The sequence below is a fragment of the Phacochoerus africanus genome, chromosome 1 (genome assembly GCF_016906955.1).
Source record: "Phacochoerus africanus isolate WHEZ1 chromosome 1, ROS_Pafr_v1, whole genome shotgun sequence".
Taxonomy (NCBI): Eukaryota; Metazoa; Chordata; class Mammalia; order Artiodactyla; family Suidae; genus Phacochoerus; species Phacochoerus africanus.
The window spans coordinates 3,542,737-3,568,465 of NC_062544.1; the positions used below are offsets into that span (position 1 = coordinate 3,542,737).

Consider the following 25,729-nt stretch of genomic DNA (forward strand, 5'->3'; position numbering starts at 1 on the left):
CTATCCTATTTTGTATGTGCTGGCACCACTTAACTAGCATTGCTATCTATGCCTCTACATGTGGTAGAATTTGTTTGAAGCATCTGAATCTTTTTTTTTTTCTTTCAGGAGTTAGATCTTTGATTTTTTTATTTTGCTGTGGTAATTGGATTACTTAGATTATTTATCTCTTTGGAATTAATTTTGCTAATGAAGAAAACCGTCTCTTCTGTAGGGTTTCCAATGGTATTCTTATATATTCAAAGTAAGCCACGTGTGGATATTTTCTTATTTCTCACCTTGTATATTCACGCTCATTGTTTATTTTCTTCATTAAATTAGTATTTCAGTGACAGTTTAGTCAGGAAAGCATAAACTGTCCTAGGTATTTCGAGTGGGAAGGTGTTTCATATAAGGGATCACGTGCTTATGAAATAGTTGAAAAAGTTGGTGGAGTAAAGGTCGGAGAGGTGCCTTCACCCTGAGCGTGGCTCTAGCTGTTGAAGAGGTAGAAGGTGTAGAACATTCCAGAAATCCCCGGGGGAGGATTAGAGCTAGGCCAGCACCGGAGCAGGGGTTTCCAGGGAAATGTCTGGAGAGGACTGCAGACCTGGCATCTGCCAAAGCCAGTGTCGGTATCAGCTATTGCCATGGACGGGAGGCTGGGGCTCTGGCCACATCCCGTGCCCGTGCGTCTCATGGGGAGCGATCTGCCAGCCACACAGACAAGACGTGGCCCCTGCAGTGCCAATGCCCAGCCCCTGTAACCCCGGGGAGAGCATGAAAGGGGGCAGGGCACTGAGTTGTGGGTTCATGTTTGAGAAGAGCTCCGCCCCCAAAAAACCCTCAGCTCTTTTCCAACATACTGACTTCTGCTTCACATTTTTGTCTGCATTCAAATACGCTGAAGTCTGTTCATTTCCTGATATATCAACTTCTGGTCCAGTCTATATCCATCCCTTCTTTCTGCTTTCTTGAGCTATCTTTTTTCCTAACATCCTAATTAGGTATTAGGTTCATTTATTTCTATGTATGCTTTTTTTTTTTCTTTTTTGCATTTTAGGGCTGCACTCACGGCATATGGAGGTTCTCAGGCTGGGGGGCCGAATCGGAGCTGTAGCTGCCGGCCTCCGCCACAGCCACAGCCACGCCGGATCTGAGCTGCATCTGTGACCTACACCACAGCTCACGGCAACGCCAGATCCTTAACCCACTGAGCGAGGCCAGGGATCAAACCTGCAACCTCGTGGTTCCTAGTCGGATTTGTTTCCGCTGTGCCACGGCGGGAACGCCCCATACCAACCGCTTTTGAGTGCACCATTCTGCGGCATTAAGCACGTTGAGATTGTTGTCCACATCTGACAACCGTCCACTCCCCATATTGTTTGCATCTTCCGAACCGAACGGAAGCACTGCCTGTGGACGCCTACCCCCCCCCCAGACCCTGGCAAGCCCCCTTCTTTCCATCCCTGTGGTTTTGACAATTCTAGGCACCTCTGGTAAGTAATGGTCCCTTCTGGGGGGTAAATTTAATGAACTGAACTATTGAACACATGTAAGCGTGTTCAGAAAGACGCGACTGGAGGCCGAGCGTCCAACCACCTTTCCCTTCCCCCCACCTCACCGAAGGCGACATCCACGTCATCATCGCTGTGCAGACGTCGCCACTCGGCGGCGACCTTGACAGTACTTCCCTCGGAATCCTCTGGGGTCAAGGGCTTGTCACATTGTTGTCTGTAGTTCTGTTTTATTGCCGATCGTTTCTTGTTGTCACCCTCACATGGAAGCGCTGGTGAATGTACCCAGCATTGCGCCTGTTTTGCGCAATTGCTGTTATTTCCAACTCTGGAAACAATAGAAACGACCCAGATTGGTTCATCAAATATATGTTGGCAGCCCTTGCAAGGCACAGGCTTCGTGATGTTGAAATGCAGGGGAAGGTAGGAGCCGTCTCAGAATTGATGAAATTCACTGATAAAAATCGTGAAGACAGGTCGGAAAAGCAGACCATCAGGAGTCACCCGATGCCATTAACTAAACAAAAATGTGCCAACCGGGCAAAGGTTTTTTAAAAAGGTTTTTCGCTAAAGATGTCCCTCTCGGTTCCGTGGTCTCGTACCACGGGCCCGTCTGTGGTCTTTACTCTGCGTTCCACTCTCCGACAGGACACATGACCACGAGGGGAGCCTGCTACAGAGACCTGAGGTTCCCGGTGAACGCGTCCTTCTGCAGCCCCGACGCCCGGCCCGTCACAGGGGTCACGCCCTGCAAAGTGTCTGCCTGTCCCCCCAGGTGAGAACGCCCACCCTCCTCTGAGCAGGTGTCAGAATATTGCAACTAGAAGCTGAGTCCTTGGTGCTCCTGAGTCTGGGGCATTGAAGTGCCACCTGCTGCTGTGTCCTCCGGGCCAGTGGAGGCAAAAGGAACAGAAACTGCCTGGTCTCCGACCCGTGAGTAGATGACTCGCGTTCAGGCAGGGAGAGAGCCTGGAAGAGCCTGTGGTGTGGGTGGGAGGCCTCCTAGTGGGTGGGGCTTGTTCTCTGCTTTGTTCAGCCTGGGGAGTGGTACCCAAGGGGACAGGATGCTTTTGCTCTCAGCTCCATCCCCTTCACTGTTGTTTGCTTTTCTGACTAGTGAAGCTGCTGGGGCTGTGGGGGGAGCGGGGACTCCGCCTGCCTCACTTGTGGGACAGGCAGCACAGAGAGGGCTCTGTTGTCTTGGCCCCCTCTTTCCAGTACTTCCGCCCCTTTATGTTCCCAGGTAAAGCTCAGGGCCCCTGAGGGGGTAGGGAGAACCCAGGAGGCAGCTCTGTCCTGCCCGGGCCTCTCCAGCCATCTTCCCCCGCCCCCCGCCCCCGCACCCCGGGCTTGTCCAGAGTCTGATGCTTCTCACTTGCTGCATCTCCACGGAGGGGTGTGGAAGTGGCCTGGGAAAGGTGCTTACAGGATGAGAGTCTCACCCCAACCAGACGCCTCAGATAGCCGGGCACTCGCCCCAGCACACATGATCTCTCGCAGTTTGATGAAGAGGTCCACAGTGGCTCTAAATGGAGCCCGGCTTTGCTGAGCTTTAGTGTGTGTCTCAAAAGCATAAAGCTAGACGCCTGCCCCAGAGACAGTAAGACGCAGGAGGGTGGGTGCACGGTCTGCCTTCTCTCTGAGCCGTGGGTCCCCAGGTCCTCACTCAGCATAGAGATGGAGGCCACGGAGCGGCATCTGAGAGGCTGGGACCCTGCCTCCCACCACTGCGGGGGTAGGGGGGGCAGGAAGACCCATCCTGTCAGGAGGGGACCTGTCACCTTATGCAGCCCGTGGCCCCGCCTCCACCACGTTCCTTGGCCACCAGACCGATCAGCCTGATACTGAGAGAGAAGCAGGTCAGAATTTGCACCAGGAATTCTGTGCCAGAGGCCCGTCACTCACCAAGGCTATGCATGCCCACCCAGGGATCCTCCAGAACCGAAGGGGACTCCTGGGACTGATGCCTGCCCTGGTCCGCACTCCGCCTCTGTCACTGATCCCACAGCCCCAGTGGGCGCCCCTGTGGGGCGTGCGGGGCTGGACCTCAGACAGGAGCACGGCCACCATGAGCTGCTTCTGTGCCTGAAGTCACACATCAAATTCAGGCCACCCGGGACAGCTTAGGAAACGAGCCCCAGGGTGAGTGGCGGGAAGACGTAGCAGAGCCCCATTTCCGGAAAGTGGGTCTCCTGTCTGAAGGAAATGGGGGGGCACCCGGCCAGGGCCCCCTGGCCCGCTGAAGTGCCACACCCTGACCCCTTCTCCCCAGAGAGCCGGTTCTGCACTTGTGTTCCAGGGGACGGAGTGTGGGCGTCCCCAAGGAGCCTCGTGGAGAAGGAGGTTGGGGCTGCTGGGACCCTGAGCGTGCCTTTCCCTACGGCACTGAGTTCTCACGAAGGCAGAGGCATCGGTGTGAAGAGTCGGGAAACCGCTTTAGGTTCAATTGGGGGGTGTGGTGGTGGCTTTAACGTGCAGCAGAAACTCAACTCAGTGGAGAGTAGATCCAGGATAGTAAAGCTCGGGACGATTGGGAATATTTAGTGCTCGCCTGGCATCTCCCTGGAACTGTTGAGTGGCTCGTACCCTGGCCGTCCAGGCTGCCCAGGTGAGTTTGCTGAAGCTCCTTACCGTGGACACGAGAGAACCTTACCCCAGCCTGGGACTAAGTCACCCGCTCCTGGGCTTCCAACTGTGTGATTTGAAGCATCACATAACTCAGATGGGAAGTGATGCCTGGGGCACCCCCTCGTTGGCCCCTCTGCCTCTCCAGGCCCTGCAGGACCCAGCCTAGGATGCAGGAGCAGCTGGTGGCCCCAAGGGAGCAGGGGGCAGCCAGCAGCTGCCGCGTCCCTGTACTGTGTGGCGAAAAAACAAGGGGCTCCCCCCGCCTCCTGGGCTTCCTCCTGGTGATGAATCCTTAGGTACACCATTCAGGGGATGCCCAGCTGCCGTCAGTTCCGTGTCACTCTGGGTTTTTCTTGTGCATCCATTATTTTACTTGAGGTTCCTTTTTCTTTAAATTTTACTGGCGTATAGTTGATTTACAGTGTTGTGTGAGTTTCAGGCGTACAGCAGAGCAAGTCAGTTGTACAGAGACATGTGTCCATTCTTTTTCCGATTCTTTTCCCATATAGGTTATGACAGAATATTGAGTAGATTTCCCTGTGCTGTACAGTAGGTGGTTGTTAGTTGTCTATTTTATACATGGTAGTGTGCATACGTTAGCCCCAAGCTCTTTTTTTAAATGTTTTATTATTACTCAGTGAATTTTATCATATCTGTCGTTGTACAATGATCATCACAACGAAATTTTATAGCATTTCCAGCCCAAGCTCTTAATGTATCCTTCTCCCCGACGTTTCGCCTTTGGGAAGTGTCGGTTTGATGTTGACGTCTGTGAGTCTGTTTCTGTGTGGTAGGTAAGTTCTTCTGCACTGTTTTTTTAGATTGCACATGTAGGAGATATCATAGGATATTTGTCTTTCTCTGTCCAGTCGACTTCGCTTAGTACGATAATCTCTAGGTCCGTCCACGTTGCTGCGGACGGTATCATCCCGTTCTTTTTCCGGCTGAGTGGGATTCCGCTGTATAGGCGTACCGCATCCTCATCCGGTCCTCTGCTGATGGACGTGCAGGTGGCTTCCGTGTCTTGGCTATTGTGAACGGTGTTGCTGTGAGCACTGGGCTGCATGGATCTTTTTGATGTAGGGTTTTCTCCAGCTCGGCGGATGCGCTGCACGGCAGAGGCTGCTTCTATAGTGGCTGGTCCAGGGCGGGTACATCAGAATCATCACTTCCTACGGAAGTCAGTACCGTTATTGGATTTCAGTGTGGAATTCTAGCAAACTTGACGTGGCCGGACAAAATGGTCCTCGCCCTCAGCCCTTATCCTCAGCTATCGTCATCATCTCCTGTGTCTGTTCGGATAAACCGTTGCTCCTGGTGCAGAATTTCCATGCTTTTGAAAATCTCTGCAGGGTCAAGTCTTGCTTTAGTCTCCTGATGTATCTGGAGGGACGAACGGTGCCTGGCCCTCAGTAAATGCTTATAGAATTTAGGGGTGAATCAGGGTCCCTCAGGCCAGGGCGAGGGCTCCACTGCGGCATAGTCTCTGGGCAGTGGCCTCACCCCTCCCCTCCCCCAGCATCCTCAGCTGTGAGACGACGGAGAGGAAACGGGAAGGCCTGAGTCCGGAGTGAGGAGCTCGGGCCGCCCTCCCTGGGGCAGGTGGCGTAGGGGAGCCTGGCCCGTCCTGTTTGGATGCTGCCGTCAAGAAATAAGACGCTGAGTAATCCCCTGTGCCTTAACCCAGAGTAAGCCTTATTGTTCTTCTTTTTTTCCCACAAGTGCCTCATGTCAAGTACCACCTTAGGCCGGGCTTCTTCAAGAGCTGCCCCAGGAGTGACAGTGTCTGTATGTTGGAGATGACTGAGGTGTCGTCAGATGCCCCACCCCACGGCCACCCGTGGTCACTAACGTCCCTCCCTGAGTCTCCAGGCCCCACTCAGCCTCTCTCTCCTGCCGTCAGCAAGGGCTGCAGGGAGGCGCCCCCATGCCCCCTTCCTCTTTCTCATCTGTGTTAATAGAAATTCACAACACACACACACAGAGACACAGACACACACACACACACACACGCCCACACGCCCGCCTGGACCTTCCCCATCCTTCCTCCCCGCCGTCATCTGTCTGGCCAATGGGATGGGACCAGAACAGACAGGTGTCTTCACGGGTGTCCTTCGAAGGCTCTGCCTCCTCCCCTGCCTGTCCCCTCTCCTGGGTGGCAGCGGAGTTGGCCTGCCTTGGTGACCCAGATCCAGCCGCAGTGGGCAGGTCACATGGAGTCCAAGGGCAGAGGCAGTGGAATCCCAGGTGACCTCAGGGCAGAGCCGCCCCACTGCCCCCAGCTGCCTCCAGCCCAGCCTCCGTGTGACGGGGGAGTGCTCCCTCCCTGCTCGAGCCACGCTCCCAAGGTCTCTGTGGGCAGCTGAGCCCCTCCCCTGCCTCCTGCGCGACATTCTGTGAGGCCTTGGTTCCAAACACCCCTGCTGGCCGCAGCCTCTTTGTCGTTGCAGCTCATGAGCTCCCAGATCCACACTCAAGGTACCCTTCTGTGTCACCACTCTGGCTGGTGCCCCCCGCCCCCCCCATCATTGTCCAGCCTACTCAAGCCTCTTGTCCAACTCTACTCCCCTAGAAAACCCAACCTGGTGACACCCTGGTCCGTCCCTGGGCTGCGCGCAGAGCTCAGGAGCTAAAGGCTGCCAGCAATTCACAAGCCCACGTCTCACTCTGAAGGTGCAGCCACCTGCGTCTCTGGCCGCCCAGGATGGCACGCTATCCTGACCCCTTCCCTGGATATCTGGTCCCTCTCAGGACAATGATTAGACGTCACCCCCCCCCCATCCTCCAGCTTTCAGACCTCAGACCTTAGAGATGGGTGTCAGGCTCCGGCCACCCTCCCTCCCTCCAGCACCCACCTTGACTCTCCCAGGCTCTGTGTCCCCTTCATGTGGGGCCAGCAGTCCTGCTCCTTCCCCTGAAGCCTCCACAGTTACGTCTCTGGCGTCTCTTATCCTTCCTGCTCATGGATTCCCTCAAAGCAATATTTTTAAATGGGTGTCAGCTTTCCTTACACCATACCATAAATACTGATATTTGCATTACTGATTTTTCCTGTAAGCCACCTGTTCAGCCCATGGTTTCTCTCACTGGGCGTCCTCCACCCCCTGCAGTCTGCCTGTCTGGCTGCCTGGGATCTAGAGTCAGCAATGTCTCTGGATTCTTCTGCATCTTGTATTCTGTATCCAACTCGCTCGGGTAGAATCTCACCAGGAAACTCTGTCAGCAGCTTTGTGTGCTGAAAGCAGAGACACGAGTCAGGGCGAAGGACCAGTCTAGTTAGGGTGGAACTGGTGTCCAGGACCCACCTGTAGAAAGCTCAGCAAGGGTATCCCAAGTCACCCCAGAAAAATCCAGAGGCCCCGAGTCTTTTATTTGCATATCTCATCTTTTTGAATGTCTATATTTCCTCTGAAAGAAGCAGCTCTGGGAGATAATGCAAAGTCTGGCAGAAAAGCTAACGCCTTTTGTCCCCACTGGGAGATGCTGAGGAGGACAAGGGTGGGCCTGCCGGGCTCCTGCTCCCCCGGCGAGTAGCAGAGGCCTGATGACAAGCCAGCCCACGGGTTTCCATTGTCCCTGGGGAGCAAGATTTCCCAGCTCCATGCATCAGTCCTCCAGCAGAGTGGACTTGGTCAGCCTGCATTGTGCTAAGGGGCTAGGGTCAAAGGGGTGGGCTGAAGGCGTTCCCACTGGGGCTCCGCAAACCAAGGACCGGATGCTGCCTCTGCGAGGATGCAGGTTCCATCCCTGGCCTCGGTCAGCGGGTTAAGGATCCAGTGTTGCTGCAGGGCCCAAGCTGCAGCTCCGATTCAGCCTCTAGCCTGGGAACTTCCATATGCCGCAGGTGCAGCCCTGACAAAGAAAAAAGGTGTGGGCTGCGCTGTCACCCGGCTGCTCCCACCTTACATGTGATCAGGGCAATCGCAGGGATTCATTGAGGGGATCCAGGCAAAGCTCTTAGCACGTCTGCTAAATACCCCATACATCTTGGCTGTTGGAACTCTAGCTCTAAACAGAGAAACCCACTCACGTGATTTAGCGTGTGAAGCAACACACTCTGTGACAGACGCAGAAGAGGGAACCTGTATGAAATACATAGTCCTTGTGGCTTAGCATTTGATTTTAATAATTGAATTGGTACAATAGATCTTAATTTTAAAACTTGTTTGTTTTGCTCTGAAAGTGAGCTACATGGCTCTCCTGCCCCGAACACGGATGACTTTGGTTCCTGATGCAGTGGGCAGCACACGCAGGTTGTATCTTTCCGACAATGAGGGCCGGCTTCTTTCTCACTAGGCCATCTGCCTCGAGGCTCCATCCAGGGCCCTCTTGGACCCGGTGTCCCCCTCCCCGTGGCCTCAAAGCCGCAGCAGGTGCGCATGGCCGCGGTTCTCAGCCTCGCGCCGTCTGGCTGACTCGGGCCAGGAGCTCCAGCAGGATGCAGCGTGCGTTTCCTGTTCCAGGGGAAGGAGGCTCCCAAAGGACTGGGGAGCAGAGTCTTTAAAACATCTTCATTCACGGGCCTTCTCCCTTTTAACGGAAGCCAACACGTGACCTGCTCGGCCGGTTGGAGCCCTTCGCCTCCCGGGTCGGTCCTCAACCACTCGTGCCACCGGCCGCGTCTCAGGCGCGCAGGCATCCGGGACGGGGACCCAGGTCGTAAACCTCCGCAGGGGCAGAGGGCTGGGAGGCAGGAGGCTTCTGGCTGGAGGAGGATGAGCTCAAAATGCCTGCGAGGCCCCGGCCAGCAGGAGCACCACGGCTAACGTGTCAGCACTTCGCGCCCCTCCCGGGGATGGAGGGAGGCCAGCGGGCGTCCGTCTCCTCCCGGCTGCACCCTGGAAGGCGGCTGTGCGCGAGGCCAGCGCCCAGCTCTCCCACGGCTCCTTTTAGCGAGAATCAGGCATTTTTATCGCTTGCTTTGGAAATATGAATTATAAATCACGCGGGTATTTATTTCCTCTCTCTATTTCTCAGTTTATCTAAATGGAGTGGCTTTTCCTGTCATTTATCTTACCTCTCTGGTTTTCGAAGCACAGTCACTGCCCGCCTTCCTGGACAGTGGGGCTGAAGGTAGGCGAGGAAATAAATGCTTTCCAGATGGTAAGCAGATCCGAGTCCTCTCCCAAAGGGCTCTTCTAGGGATGCACGGCAGGAGTGTAGATAAAACATACTGTCAGCAGATGCCTCGCCCTGTGTCCCTCTCGGCTGGTATGTGGCTGGTCCTCATGTGTGTGCCTCCGCTTTGCTGACTCCCTACAAACCCATCAGCAGACCTGTTCCCTTGACAGCCAAGATGCCGAGACGCATGGCTGCATCCTGGTGGTTGCATCTCGGGTTGCCCAGTGGAGATGAGAGCTAAGACTCAGCAGGATAAGCTCATCGCTAATCATCTCCTTAGGGCAACACTGCCAGTGGCAGGAAAGGGGCAGCGATTTTTTCTGTCTCATCTCTTTTGGATATTAGCCATGGAAATATTAATATTTTTAGGGTATTAATATTTGTAGTGTATGGTCTACCAAGGGGGGATGAAAAGGACCCTGGCCACTGAGCTGATCTGTACACAGGAAAGGGTTTAACTCCTGGAGTTAAATACGAATCTGTCTTACCTCTGTATATTCACTGGGGTATACGAGTATACTAACCAGTGCTTCTGGACTTTTTTTTTTTTTGGTCTTTTAGGGCAGCACCTGCAGCCTATGGAGGTTGCCAGGCTAGAGATCGAATTGGAGCTGCAGCTGCTGGCCTACACCACAGCCACAGCAATGCTGGATCCTTAACAAACTGAGCGAGACCAGGGATCAAACCTGCCTCCTCACAGGTCCTAGTTGGGTTCGTTACCACTGAGCCACAGTGGGAACTCCCAACTTCTGGAAATACTCGTTGAACACTGAAGCTTCACTCTTTTGGGGGAACACAGTGGGTTGTTTTTAGGGAAGATTAAGCACCGTCAATCTCTCAGATCCAGAGGAGCTCCCATAGTGGCTCAGTGGTTAATGAACCCAACTAGCATTCATGAGGATGCAGGTTTGATCCGTGGCCTCATACTGTGGATTAAGGATCCAGCGTTGCTGTGAGCTATGGTCCCAGATGCGGCTCAGATCCCACATTGCTGTGGCTGTGTTGTAGGCTGGTGGCGACAGCTCCAATTCGACCCCTAGCCTGGGAACCTCCATATGCTGCAGGTGTGGCCCTAAAAAGCCAAAAAAAAAAAAAAAAACTTTCAGATCCATGAGTTATTTAGAATGATTGTGGTTTTCCATTTCCAAATTTATTGAGGCTTCAGGGAAAATCTTCTTGTTATTTCAGATGCTACTACATTGAGATCAAAGAAAGAGTTAAAATTATGTCATTTTTGGCATTTTTGAGACTTCCTTTATGCCTTAGGAATGGGAGGTTTTGTAAATATTTTCTGTGGGAAGGAAGGGCTGTGTGCTTTGTGTTGTGTGGGGTTATTTATATGACAGATCAAGCTCCTTATTGACTTTTTGTCTATCTTGTATGTCTGTGTCTGAAAGAAATACTTTAAAAACTCACATTATGATTTTTTATTTTTCAACTTGTCCTGTTAATTTTACTTGATCCTTAATGTTCAAATTATACTTTATGTTGTCAGGTAGGGTGATGCTTTCTGTGTAAATTATTCTCCCTTATTAAATACTGACCATCCTTATTCCTAATACTGCTTTTCAGTGTGGGATCGATTTTTTCAGAAATTAATATTATGGTACTAACCTCCATTTACTTATTTTTGGCCTGTCTTGCATTTCTTCATTCTCCTTATCTTTAAATGTTTTATTATTGGGTTTCTCTGCACCTTGCATGAATAATTTTCTCTTGGATTTTGACTTTCTCAAATCAGGCCTGTCTTTTACACGCGAACTTAGTCCATTTATATGAGATGTGACTGCTCTTCTATGGAGTTGAACCTAGATTCAGGATTTTTGGCTTCTGTTTCCCAGGCCTTGTCTTTTCATCTGTTTGTGTCATGGCTCTTCTCTTTTCTAATGAATTTGCCAAATTCTGTTCATATTCTTTTATTGCCTCTACTGCAGGAAATTATATTCTCTTTCACACCACTACCTTTTGATATAAATAAATAAAACAAACCATCATATGAATTAACACAACTTAAAAAAAATCCAAGATTATCCATACACGATTATCGTAAAACTCCCAGAAATAAGTAATTTTATAGAAAAAGCAAAGTGAACCATGACAGAGCTTTTGCTGGAGTAAATCTTCTTACAGATCAGTTATGCAATTTTTTTTTCTTTGTCTTTTTAGGGCCACACCTGCAGCATATGGAGGTTCCCAGGCTAGAGGTCAATTCCAAGCTGTAGTCGAAGGCCTATGCCCCAGCCACAGCAATGCCAGGTCCTTTAACCCACTGAGCGAGGCCAGGAATGGAGCCTGCATCCTCATGGATGCTAGTCAGGTTTGTTTGCGCTGAGCCACAACGGGAACTCCCCAGTTATGCTCTATTGCTGGAGTTATCTGTGTATGTTCCTTGGGTGAGTACCCAGACAGTAGACAGAAGCCACTGAGGCATGAGGTGACCGTGGGTGTACCACCTTGGAGGTCTAGGCCACTCGTATCCTGCTCCTCAAGCCCTGGGGACATTTGGGGAGGTTGCGAGCATTGGCACCATGTGACCCTTTCCGGTCGGGGCGTGGGATTGAGAGAGATGAGAAAGCAGCGTGTGTGGGCAGAGCCCCATCCCTCGGGAGTCTCACCACAAAGCAGAGCAAGGGCACAGGACCGCCACGGGAGGTGAACGTGGCCGTGGAGCCCAGGAACCGTTGGGTACCCTTCCTTCTTTGCCCAAGAGAGCCGGTGCAGCAAGCCTCTGCGCCTCTGGAAGTGACCAGGGACAGGAGGCTGTCCCTGGGAGGGTGGGCTGTAAGCAGGAGCAGGGACAGGCCCCGGAGAGGCCGTGGCCAGATGCTGAGAAATTTCTTCCTCACTGCCTCCGTTTTCCCAGTGAGAGAAGCCAAGTCCTTCTGTTACCCAACTCGGGTCTGGCTGTTCGCAGCTTGAAAAAGACAAGTGTTGGCCAGAAAGGAAAGGTTACTTTATTCTGGAGGCTGGCAACCTGAGGAGCAGGTGGACTTATGTCTCCAGGCACCAGCTCCCAACTGCTGATCGGGGGGCAGGAGCTTTTAGAGGGGAGCCTCAGGGGTGTCCGGCCGAGGAGGACAGCTCGGTCAGCTCCGACAGTCATCTCGAAATGGATCACATGGTGTCTGATCGGTGTCAACTTTTTTTTTATATAATGATTTTTATTTTTTCCATTATAGCTGGTTGACAGTGTTCTGTCAATTTTCTACTGTACAGCATGGCAACCCAGTCACACATACATGTACACATTCTTTTTTCTCACATTACCAGGCTCCATCCGACGTGACTAGGCATAGTTCCCAGCGCGACACAGTAGGATCTCATTGCTTATTCATTCCAAAGGCAATAGTCTGCATCTATTAGCCCCAAGCTCCTAATCCATCCCGCTCCCTCCCCCTCCCGCTCGGCAACGACAAGTCTCTTCTCCAAGTCCATGAGTTTCTTTTCTGTGGAAAGGTTCCTTTGTGCTGTATATTAGATTCCAGATATAAGTGACATCATATGGTGTTTGTCTTTCTCTTTCTGACCTACTTCACTCAGGATGAGCGTCTCTAGGTCCATCCATGTTGCTGCAAATGGCACGATTTTGTTCTTTGTATGGCTGAGTAGTATTCCATTGTGTATATGTACCACATCTTCTTAATCCAGGCATCTGTCCTGGACATTTGGGTTATTTCCACGTCTTGGCTGCTGTGAACAGTTGGTTGGTGTCATCTTGATCGTTTTAGTCACAGGTAATCTCCGGTTCCAGGGTCCTTCCTTTTCTTTGAGGTGAGTTCGCAGAATGGTGGCGGCTTCTATCCTGGCCACAGTCTGGTTGTCGTGTAGTTGACTTCTTCCACCCGGCGGGGGTCTCAGCCTCTGTAAAAGAGCTCCCAGGACATGGCTCGGGTGTTATCTGCAGCCCTCGAGGAGGAAGAAAAAGTCCTTCGCTTCGTTTAATGACCAAACCGGTATGAGTCTTGATGGACTCTTTTCCTTTGCTTCTGTATTTTCTCACTTCTCCAATTAAATTCATCCTTGGCTAAAGTTTTTCTGCAGATAAGCGGCAGGTGGAGAAGGTGGGGCGTCTGTCCTGCGGCCTCGAGGGGAAGGAGACAGTGAGGTGGGCAGTGCCCGGACCAGTCACCTGAGTCTCAGGTGGGCATCGCCTGGGCCACCTGGGCCTGCAGGTCCTGAGTTGAGCCTCATCACCCAGGCCATGGGCACAGACACAGTGGTAATGTTGGCTTAACCAGAATTAGGATAAAAAGAAAAAACAAACAAACTGGAGTTCCCTTTGTGGCTCAGTGAGTTAAGAACCTGACATAGTACCCGAGTTCCCGTCGGGGCGCAGTGGTTAATGAATCCGACTAGGAATCATGAGGTTTCGGGTTCAATCCTTGGCCTCGCTCAGTGGATTAAGGATCCGGCATTGCTGTGAGCTGTGGTGTAGGTCGCAGACTCGGCTCGGATCCCGCGTTGCTGTGGCTGTGGTGTAGACCCGCAGCTGTAGCTCCAATTAGACCCCTAGCCTGGGAACCTCCATATGCCATGGGTGTGGCCCTAGAAAAGACAAAAAAAATTTTTTTAAATTTAAAAAGTACCTGACATAGTACCTGTGAGGGTGTGTGTTCCAGCCCTGGCCTCGCTCAGTAGGTTAAGTGTCCAGTGTTGCCGCAGCTGCGACGTAGGTCACAGATGCAGCTCGGATGCTGGTGGCTGCAGCTCCAATTCCACCCGTAGCCTGGGAACTTCCATATGCCACAGGTGCGGCCCTAAAAAGAAAAAAAAATAGATTATAATTCTTCTCATTTCAGTGATTCAACAGTAGAAATGTGTCTATCCAAAAACCGCCTGGCAGTTGAGAGGGTCCACTTTTTGGCTGACTTGCATTTTTTCCAAACCCTGGCTGACATTTTTCAGGTATTTCAGTGCTCCATTCATTAAATGAGAAAAGCAGGCTGATTCCGTTCTGGAAAGGGAGGGCCGTCCTTCTGCTCTCTGGAGGTGACTCCCATCTTGCCTCCATCTGGCCGGGCCCCGTTTACGTCCGGCATTTAAAGATGCGCATTTTTCTCCCACCTGGACACCAAATGTGAGAAAAACTAGCACTCGGTCCAGGAAGCAGGAACGCCCACTGCTGGGGGCCGTCCACCCGGGCCTCCCCGGGGCCTCAGGTGTCTGGCTTTAGGCTGCACTTCTCTGGAAGCCTCTAGATGCATGTAGCTCTGCCCACAGGAAGCCTCCCAGACCCTCGTCTGTGCTGAGAGCTTTGGCTAGGCATCCCCAGAGGGCGGGACAAGGGAGCTGTTCGAATCCTGAGGAGGTGGGATTCAGGAAACAGACTTCAGAGCATCCGGCCATTCTTTCAAGGGATTCAAACCATCCACAGCTGGTCATTTCAGGTCAGCTTGGTTGGTTGGTTTTTCACGGGATCTTCTCTAGCAGGCAAGACCTCGGTGGCACAGGGGGCGGGTGATGGGGAGAGGGTGGCTGTTTGAATGTTGGTTGAATATCGGCCAAGTGTTTTTGAACCATCTGTGAGCTGAAAATCGGTTCTTGACATGGAACCATCTTTAGGAACCACCTAGAAAGAGACATTGACTTGCAGACGCCTCTCCCATGCAGCCCCGAGTGTGATGAGCGTCCCTATCTGGGGATGGCGAGCCGCCCCTTCCCCCAGGCAGGTGTGGGCTCAGGTTGTCGGGGGTCTTTTGGGATTAGCCCTGGCCTGTGCCTGGCACAGAAGGTCAAGTATTCTCAGCATTAGTCCTGGCCAAAATTACATATTCACCCCATGATACGGCCCAAGAAACTGTGACTTCAATACAGACAGTGAGGAAAAGAAAGGAAGGAAAAACATTCCAAACTGCAAATAATTCCACCTGCTCAGAATGTCCTATTACTGTCTTCTGCTGCATAACTGAATGATATACTCTCCATTATGCTCCATATTTTGGCTTATCTATAAATCATCTTATTGAAAAACACCTAGTGACTTTCATTCATGAGAGTGCAGTATTTTTAAACATGGTGCCGTGGAAATGAATCTGACTAGGAACCATGAGGTTGAGGGTTCGGTCCCTGGCCTTGCTCAGTGGGTTAAGGATCCGGCGTTGCCGTGAGCCGTGGTGTGGGTCGCAGATGCGGCTCAGATCCTGCATTGCTGTGGCTCTAGCCTAGGCCAGTGGCTACAGCTCCGATTAGACCCCTAGCCTGGGAACCTCCGTATGCCGCAGGAGCGGTTCAAGAAATGGCAAGAAGACAAAAAAAGAAAAGCGTCTCGTGCTTTGAGGCTCGCAATGAGGAGTCGCACTCCCTGCCCCACCCTCCCAACCCCTGTGCCTGATCCCACTGACCAGGAGTCACAGTTCAGTTACTCTTAACTGTCATTTTTACTCTTCTGGTGTCTACTCCAGGATTCCTTCCTTTCTTTCTTTTTCTTTTTTTTTTTAAATTTTATGGCCACGCCCATGGCATACAGACGTTCTGAGGCCAGGGGTTGCATCCAAGCTGCAGCTGTGACCTATGCCACAGCCACAGCATCACCTGATCCTTTAACCCACTGCACCAGGCCAGGACCCAACCCAGACTTCTGCACTGACCCAAGCGGCTGCAGTTGGAGTCCTAACCCCCTGGGTCACAGTGGGAACTCCCGGTATTTCTATTTGAAAAAAATAATCATTCTGTTAGTTCATTTTTAAAATTTTTTATTGGAATGTAGTTGATTTGTAGTATCATGTTAGTTTCAGGTACATGGCACAGCGATTCAGGTACAAATACATACACATGTATGTATGTTTTTCAGATTCCTTCCCCTTATAGTTTATTATAAGATGTTGGGTCTCCTATGCTAACTAGTAGGGCCTTGTTGATTATTTATATTATCTCTAGTGGTGTGGATCTGTTAATCCCAACCTCCTAATTTATCCCTCGCCACCCCTTTTCCCCTTTGGAAACCATAAGATCTTTTTGTTTTTCTTTTGTCTTTTGTCTTTTTAGGGCTGCATCCGTGGCTTATGGAGGTTCCCAGGCTAGGAGTCTAATCAGAGCTATAGCTGCCGGCCTACACCACAGGCCACAACAACGCTGGATCCTTAACCCACTGAGCGAGGCCAGGAATTGAACCCACAACCTCATGGATACTAGCAGGGTTCATTAACCACTGTGCCACGACGCAAACTCTCCATAAGTTTGTTTTCTATGTCAGTGAGTCTATTTCTGTTTTGGAAATAAGTTCATTGTATCTTTTTTTTGGTTTTTTTTGCATTTCCACATATAAGCCATATGGTGTGACATTTTTCTCTATTTGGGGAAATCATACATGTAGTTATCATTTTCTTCTTTGTGGGTTTTGGAGGTTGTCCTTTCTTTATGCATCGGGGGAGGCTGTAGCTCTTCGGCACCACTTCGTGTCACCGTCACATCCATAAGCTCTCCTGACACCAGCTGCCTTTGCCTCCATCCTTCCCGTGCAGTTATGTGCTGCTAGGATGCCTTGTTCCCGTCGTCGTCTTGTTACGCTTCGCTGGCTAAGTAGACTGCCTGGGCTCTGCCCTTTCGGGTACATGATTATATTTCTCTGAAACTGAATCATTGCCTGAATTTTGCCTGCTTTGGTTTGCTTGCATAAAGCCCCCAAAGATGCATGTTCCTGGATTCATTTAACCAATACAGGTTGAGCGTCTACTCTGTGCCAGGCACTGGGGTTCCATTCGGGGCCAACAGATAAAGGTCCATGTCCTGGGAGTTTCCAGGGGAGGGTCAGGTCAACAGGAAACGTAGCATACCGTTTAATTGATGGCCTCTTTAGAAGGTGGTAAGAACCACGGATAAAAGGAAAGACACACAAGACAGAGGAGGTGGGACCGGAGGTGCCCAGTGTCCGGTGCCAGGCAGACCTCCCTGAGCAGGTGTGGATGGAACGTGCCTGTCACGGCACTTCCCCCAAGGGTGACCTCGGCAGAGACCTTCTCCCCAGCAGCCTCATCCCGGTGCCACCACCTCTGCTCCAGCTGAGCCAGTGGTCCTGGGACTGTCCCAGTTGCTGTGCGAGGTGCGAGATGGTGTTGCCTGGCTTCCAGGCCAGTGTCTGTCTTGGCTGAGACCGTGTTTGGGGAAGAAGCTCCTTCCACTGCTTGAGACTCCGTGCGGGGAGTTGAACTTTCTGCGGCTCCCGGCTTGACGGAGTCTAGGAGCAGAGGTCAGGGGTGGAGGCCGCCCCCCCCCCAGGAGTTTTCTGGCCTGACAGCCCCGTCTCCCTTCTGCGGCTGCTGAGAAGTGGTTGTTCTGACTCCCAGTCCTTCATCTGGGAACCGGTTGTTTGTGTTTGTTTTGTTTTGTTTTGTTTTATGTTCACCTCGCCCTTGGAGGAAATGGTAGGGTCTTGTATTCACTCCCAGGCGTCTCATCTGCCTCATGTCATCTTATCTTCGTTCGTTGGTGGAGCCTGTAGGGGGCCCTTTCAGTTTCGAGAAGCAAGATGGGAATAACCCCCCTTCGCTTTTTGAATCCTTGTCTTCCAAACGCTTGATCCGTTAGACTCAGGCTTTAATGTTCCTGCGTCCTCTTTTCACAGGTCCAGCTCTTCATCGTTTTTCCTAGGATATTTGAAAAATTTAATCTTTGAGATTTTCCACTTTGTTTTGTTTATTTTTAAACATCTGACAAATGCTTTTTTTTGGTCTTTGTTCCCTCTCTTTGAAGACTTCCGAGTCCTCTTTTCAAAAATTCTGTTGTTCTTCTTCCTTTTTTATCTCTCTTTTCTCCCCTCCCCCTTTCTTTCTCTGTCCCCCTCTTCCTTCCCCTCCCCCTCTTTCTCCTTCGCTCCCTTCCCTCCCCTCCCCCTCCTCTCTCCCTGGATCCTATTCCCTGCCTATGCCTTTCCTCTAGTGGTTGGAAGGCAGATGTTTCTCTGTGCCTTTCACGCAGATGTCACCCTCCAATTCCTCATCCTTCTCTGTCCAGCATATTCTCTGGGCTGAGACAGGATCCTTCGGTTGCTCTGTCACTTCCCCGAATGTTCCGCAGAATTTTATATTTCTCCAAGAAGGGTCCTGTCATCAGCTGTGTGTGTGTTTGGGGTACAAAGCATGTGTGCCCAGCATAGCAGGGAAGGTGCCTGGGGCTGGGGTGGAGGGGGCGCGGGGGGGGTGGTGGCGGGGAGCATCTCAGAGCTTCTCAATCTAACAGCTCTGCCTCTCCCAGGCCAGCCTCTCCAGCGAGGGGTCTCCTTCCTGGCTTCCGTTAACTTTGGGGGAGGCAGCAGAGATAAACACGCGAGTTCAGTGCATCACATTTCCAGAAAGGTGTTTGTTATGGTTGCTTACTTAGAAGGACAACTAAACAGTCATAAGAGACTGAAAATGTGTGCCTTGCTGTGCTATGAGAAGGAGTGCGTTGAAGCAGGGCAGTCAAAACATGGAAGAAAATTACTGGAAAATTTTACCTAAATCTAGGGTTGAATCTGTTCTGTATTGAGAAGAAAAGGAAGTTACCCCGGAGTGATCCGCTCCTTCCAAGTGGCCTGGAACTGCCCTGGTTTTAAGCCTAAAAGTCCCATTTCTGGGGAAGCCCTTGATTCCAAGCTAAGCAGGGTGGCTGCTTCTCTTGTAACCAGTGACAGTCGCCATGGGATCACTTTCAAAAGAGGAGTAACGTCGCCAGGGGATGAGGCACAAGGTCATGGCAGGAATGTCAGGGACGGAGCGGGGTGACGCGGGGCCGAGGAAGCCCTGAGGCGCCTCTCATGCCAAGTCCCCAGGGCTGACTTCACTGCTCGTGCAGAAGTTGTCCTAAACGGCATCAGCTTCGGGCCCCCCAAAACCTGGGTCTCCCCTGGGAGGGTGACGATGACGATGATGATGACGATAAAGCGGGACCTGGCCCGAATCTAACGCTTGCAGAAATGAGGGGTTAAGTCGTGCCATCCTCGCAGCCACCCCAGTTAGGGTGAAGATGTGGAGGCCGAGGCAGGTGGGCACTGGAGGGGGGACAGCAGGACACTTACGCAGGAGATGCTTAAACCAGCCAGGCAGGTGTCGTGTGTCAGTGAATCAGCGTGAAGCTATGGTCACAACTCCTTATCGTTTTATTATTGGTTTTCTCTCTCTTTCCCTGTGCATGTGTGTGTGTGTGTGTGTGTGTGTGTGTGTGTGTGTGTGTGTGAGTGTGACATAGAAAACAGAAGCCCCATAATAAGGGCAGGCACACATCCCCATTTGCGCAGAACGGTTCCAGTTTATCCACCTCGTCCCACTCGTAGCGCCTTTTACCCTCAGACGTGTCCTCTTTTGGATGATAAACTGTGTGGTTGCTCAACACATGAGCCTTTGCTCTCTGGACAATCTTTCATAGACATTTGCTGTAGGACCTTGTCAAACACATTTCTTATAACTGTTACATTGCATTTTTTAATTGATATGCAGTGAACAATAAAATCTTGTTTATGTAGCGTACTTAGAAACCTTTATATACTTTTTATTTTAGTCTTTTTTTTTTTTAGGGCCACACCCGAGGCATATGGAGGTTCCCAGGCTAGGGGTCGAATTGGAGCTGTAGGTTCCAGGCTACACCACAGCCATAGCAACGCCAGATCCTTAACCCACAGAGCAAGGCCAGGGATCGAACCTGCATCCTCATGGATACTAGCTGGGTTTGTTAACCACCGAGCCATGACGGGGATGCCAACAAATCTGTTTTGAGAAGTGTCTGAGGTTCTGCAGCATAGGCTAGAGTCCTGCCTACACCCCAGCCCACCTCAGAGAAGCCCACGGGCCACACCCTCTCAGGATTTGGAGCAGCAGCACCTCGGGGAAGACTCCTTTCATCGGGACTATGGGCCGTCTCTAGACACGCAGGTCTGTGGGCTTCAGGGCAGAAGACAGACATGCACTGGTCCCTTGGGACTGCACGCTGAGTGTCGGCTGGTATTCCGAGTGTTTGTGTAAGTGACACTATGTCAGCCCCCGAGTCCCTGAAGAACACTTGAACTTGGATGCTTTTCCATCAAGCAAACACATGAGCCCTTGCCATTAGGATGCTGAGGAAGAGAAATGTTGTATCTCATTCTCCAGTCTCAATGGATGACGCCTGGCGTGTGTGGTTAATGCACCATCCTTGCATTCCTGTTATGAGCCCCAGCAATCACTGTGATTTTGAATATGCTTTGGTAGCTTTAATTTTACAGGATTTCTTTGGGATTTTCTTGCATTTCCTAAACTGAGTCTGTAATTCTATTTGTGTGCTATTCTTCAATAGGTAATCTTGTAGTAATTATTTCCTCTGAGTCTGCTTCCCATTTTTAGTTATTTAATGTTTCGCTACTGCTGCTTTTCTAACTTTTGATTTTCGGCCTTCTCTTCTTCACCCCACCGGTTATTTAGGGAACTTACAGTGGATTTCTAAATTTACTTTATTTACCTATACTATTTCAGATCATATGGCTCAGACATTCTTTTTTGATTTATCGACTCCACAAATTAAAACCATTAAAAATCCTATTAGGTAAAATAAGGTGATTAGCGCATTTCTACTTTTTCATTCTCTGCTCTTCCTACTTCAGGTTCTAATCTTTGTTACAGTTGCTTGCAGGTTTCTCATTTCCATTTAGCTTTAATGTTATTTTTTTTTTGTAGCATGTACCCCTATCATTTCAATAATGATAGTCAGTTAAATCTGTGTTACAATTTTACAGTTATTTAAGCTGAACGGTCTGTTTAAATGGATTCAGTGGCCTCACCAAGCTTCTCATACAAGAGCTTTCTCATGCCTCAGTTTAATAGTTTCATCTTTTCCAGGTCAGCAGGAGAGAAGTTTTCAAGTAGGGCAGTGAAACCATGAGTATCCTAACTCCTTCCTATCTGGGAGTGTCCTTCTGTTGCTTCTCTTCTAGCTGCTTTTAATGTCATTCTGTCATCTTATCTCTTCCTTGATGTCTGGCTTCGTAGAATTTTTACTTTTCAATTCCCTGGGAGTGGAATCTGTTTTGTAAAATTGTATTTGATGAGTAAGTCTTCTTTATGATGTTTTGATTCCTTAATCTTTCTTTTGAGTTCTGTATCTTTCCTACATGTGCATTTTGGTGGCGAGAGAGCTGTTCTGCAATCTTCACGTAGATTCCCTGGAAGACTCCTTTTTTTCAGCTCAGTTCTGACCAGGGCATTCTGTGCAGACTCTTAGACACCAACAGCGAAGCTGCCCTGCCTCCTCCTGGTCTTGATCCTGTGGTGTACTTTTCCCAAGTACCTATGGGGCAAGTATGGGTTGATTTGTGACAGGAGTATTCCTTTTATTTCGACTCTTTTGAATTTTCACAGCTTCTCCGCCATCTATTTGAGGGAAAAGGAATCTCTATACTGCTTCATTTATACCATCTTTCCCCAAATCTTTACCATGATTTTTTTTAATTAAAAAAAAAAAGAAGAAGACGTTAGGAATTCCCATTGCAGCTCAGCAGAAAAGGACCCAACTAGTATCCATGAGGATGTGGGTTCGATCCCTGGCGTCACTCAGTGGGTTAAGGATCTGGTGTTGCCATGAGCTGTGGTGTAGGGTGCAGATGTGGCTTGGATATGGCATTGCTGTGGCTGTGGTGTAGCCAGCAGCTGTAGTTCCAATTTGACCCCTAGCCTGGGAACTTCCACATGCCGTACCTGCAGCCCTAAAAGAAATTTAAAAAAATTTAGAAAGAAGTAAATATTTTTAAAAAGAGTTTAGGAGAGACATTATTTTTTTATATTTCATGATTTGTATTTTTTCCATTATAGCTGGTTGACAGTGTTCTGTCCGTTTCTACTGTACAGCATGGCGACCCAGTCACACCGACATATATGCTTTCCTTTTTCTCACATTATCATGCCCCATCATAAGCGACTAGATATACTTCCCAGTGCTATACAGCAGGATCTCATTGCTTATCCCGTCCAAAGGGAGATGTGGTTTTTTTTTTTATAAAGCATTCAGAGTTTTCACACCGTCGATGGCTGTGTGGCCTACTCGTGGTTATCAAAGACACTGCCTCAGAATCTGGTCCCTTGATCACCAGCAGCATCATTTCCGTCTACAGACGATGCTACCATCACGAGCACCGCCCAGGACATTTGTGAAGGACTCCTCCCGAGCTGGCAGGTAGCCACACCATCCTGGTGGCCACAGGGCCCCATATTTGTGACACACCTCCCGTGGGCCTCTGAGTGATGATGGGCGTCCCTCCTAGCAGGGGGACCCTGGCCCCATCACCTGCTCCCCCATATCCTTGAGCACATGAGTTAGTATTTCTGCACCTCAGTTTCCCACCTGTGCAATGGGCGTGCTCACCATTCCTGCCATAGGGATTTGTGGTGAGAATTAAAGAGGTAGTGTGGACAGAGCCCCTCATTAAACACTCACCATCACGACTCGTGTTCCTGGATCCCTGTAGACTCGAGGGACGTTGACGCTGGATCACTGGCCCAGATCGTCTGTCTGGCTGCAGGCTGTTCGGGACTGGGAGGGTACAGCGGTTTCTCCAGGGCAGGGCGCATGCGCACAGCCTGCCTGACGTCATTGTGCCTGTGGGTTTCACATACACACGGCGAGCTGTCCACGGCCGCCGCACTCTCACGTGGCCTCACGTGTTCTTCCTCAGGAGATCCTTTTATTTAGTTCAGAGACGTGAACGTCCCATAAATTTCCGTCCCGGGCCTGTGAACGCTAATGCAGGTCTCTCATGGCTGCTCGTGCACGCGTAGACTTTACATCATGCGGGCAGTTAAAGAAACACATCAGCGTCCTGTCTAAACGACCCAGACACCGTTTCCATGGTCTGCATATGGTATTTTGGAATAAATTATCATAAATGCTCCACTGGTTGGCTGCTGTCCCAATTCGAGTCATTTAAACCAGCTGAGTTAGAGAATGAAGTCTTTACATCTGGGGCTTCTCTCTGCCTCAATTCATTGAGAGTATTGAGCATATACGAACATTTAAATAGAGAATGGTTTTTTATGTCTAGATAGGTAACGTAAATACATTAAATTATTAGGCACTTTTGCAGCATAGGCTAATAAATTATGCCAGTTATAACACAACAAATATCATTAATGAAATACCAGGGTAGCACGTGCCTTTCCAAATCCCCTCAGTCTTTGCGCATCGACATGTGTAAGAGCAGTGGATAAATATCACATTTACAGGAGTTCCCGTCGTGGCGCAGTGGTTAACGAACCCGACTAGGAACCATGAGGTTGCGAGTTCGATCCCTGGCCTTGATCAGCGGGTTAAGGATCTGGCGTTGCCGTGAGCTGTGGTGTAAGTTGCAGATGCGGCTTGGATCCTGTGTTGCTGTGGCTCTGGCGTAGGCCGGTGGCTACAGCTCCGATTAGACCCCTAGCCTGGGAACCTCCATATGCCGCGTGAGCAGCCCTAGAAATGGCAAAAAGACAAAAAAAAAAAAAATCCCATTTACAGCAGGATTCCACTCTTAAGTTTTGTGATGCTACATCTGAAGCTTTAGATCAGGAAGTTGATTCCCAAGGGAAAAAAACAGTGTTTAAATAATTATTTGTTAACTAAATAACTAGCAATATTCTTTAACTCTTTCCATATAATATATAATATTTCATATATATATATGTATATTTATTATAGCCTTTCAGTTACTAATATGTAAAATCCACCTGATAGGGCAAATCTCAACCCATAAGGACATAAGACTTGTAAGAAAAGAAATAACAAATCTGCAGTGTCTTGAAGAAGAATAAATATGGCTGAAGAAGGTAGTTTTATGGAGACAGGAGCCAGAAGGTTACAGAAAAATTGTTCTGCATATTCCTACGTATTCATTTCTGCATCCGATTATTCTCCTCCAAGTGCTACGGTGAGAACGCCTCCCTGCAGAGAATGGAATGGCTCCAGCCTCCTGGAGAAAAAGGACCCCAACATCAAATGTTAACTGGACGTCGGTGACAGGCATCTGCCCTCAGGGCATCCCGTGGCTAGAAAAGCCATCCCAGCATGGGGTGCCTTCCCACCTGGACCTCGGTTGGGAAGCTGTTTGACAGCTTAACAGATACAACTTAGAGAGTCTTTGAACCCGGCCATCGTTTTGGGGAAACTACTCTGAATATCTACGTGTCTGCTCTGACTTCTGACCTTTACCTTTCAGGTCTCTTCCCAGAACCTCTGTGTGGGTTTATGCCTCATATTCCTCTTGATTCAGCTGTCGTTGCTGCTTTCATAATTTTTTTTCAGTAAGGAATTGAGGTAACCAGAGATACTTGGTTTTTGCGTTTTAGCAGGCTAACCCCTCGGAAAGCTCTGTGACTACCTTGCGGACCTGAGTTGTGTAATTCTGTGTCCGTGATGTTCTTAGGGCTTTTTTTTTTGAGGGGGGTTTCTTTTTAGGGCTGCATCTGCAGCCTGTGTAAGTTCCCAGGCTAGGGGTGGAATTGGAGCCGCCGCAACGCCAGATCCTTTGTCCACTGAGCAAGACCAGGGATTGAACCCCAGTCCTCATGGACGCTAGTCGGGTTTGTTTCCGCTGAGCCACGATGGTAACTCCATCTTAGTGCCTCCTATGATCTTACAGCAAAGAACGTGACTGAAGCTCTGGGCACAACCTTGACCTTGACCTCATTCACGGTGTCAGTTTGCTCGCAGTCCGCCCTGTGTAAAAAGTGGATTTGATCTGTTTCTCTGGCTTCTCTCTTAAAACCCAATGGATTTATGGCCATTCCTGGTAACCCTGGCACATAAACCCTCTGTGGACGGCCCCAGCTGACCAGTTGCCCTTGACCCGGAGCTCTGCCGCACTGTACCTGGGTCGAGGGCGTAAGCCTGGGGAACTGAGGGGCTGCAGTCTGGCTCGCACCATCCAGATGTGCTGGACGAGGCCACCTGGAAAGCATTCCTAGAAAATTGACTCATGTGTCTGGAGAAGATCATTTCCAAGTATTTATCAAGGAGTGAACATCCAAGAAGCCCTACAGCAAAAATACCAGAAAAGCCTGAAACTGGAGGAGGAGAGATGCCATCGTCTCAAAATCCTTCTCATAAAAGGAAGAAGCCGCAGTGGGGAGAGTTCAACTTCTGTATGAAACGGGAAACTGACCTTTCTTGCCAAGAAAACGAGAATCCAAAGAAAGCGAGTTGGCACGAGGTTCTCCATGAATCTTCCCTCACTGAAATGACATTTTGCACCTCCAAAGATGAATTAAACCACCTCCTAGGGGAAAGCCGTCCATTTTTAAAGAGAGAAAAAATGAACTCGCGTCACTTCCGTTGTGAAATGTTTAAATTCATGTTAGACACATAGATTTTCCCTAGAGCATCTTTAATAGGTTCTCTTCAGGGGCAGGGAAAAGGTATTTCAGATGTTACAGAAAATCCGGATGTCCTGGTGACTCAACAGACAACCATTTGGAAAGCGCATGGCCCTGACCGAGTATTTTGACACTGATTCAATACTGAATCGTTTTGGAGTTTTCAAAAAACTGCTCTGCACGGGGGTTAGCCAGGAAGTA

The 25,729-nt window shown here is 50.0% G+C and overlaps 1 protein-coding gene across 1 annotated transcript in view; it reads left to right on the plus strand.

Annotated features, from left to right (window-relative positions):
• The window catches only part of ADAMTS16 (ADAM metallopeptidase with thrombospondin type 1 motif 16), a 166,622-nt gene that overhangs the window by 115,874 nt on the left and 25,019 nt on the right, over nt 1–25,729 (plus strand). Inside the window, exon 18 of the mRNA XM_047766755.1 lies at nt 2,145–2,271. Within this exon, the coding sequence (XP_047622711.1) occupies nt 2,145–2,271 (127 nt within the window). The remainder of the gene's footprint in view (nt 1–2,144; nt 2,272–25,729) is intronic.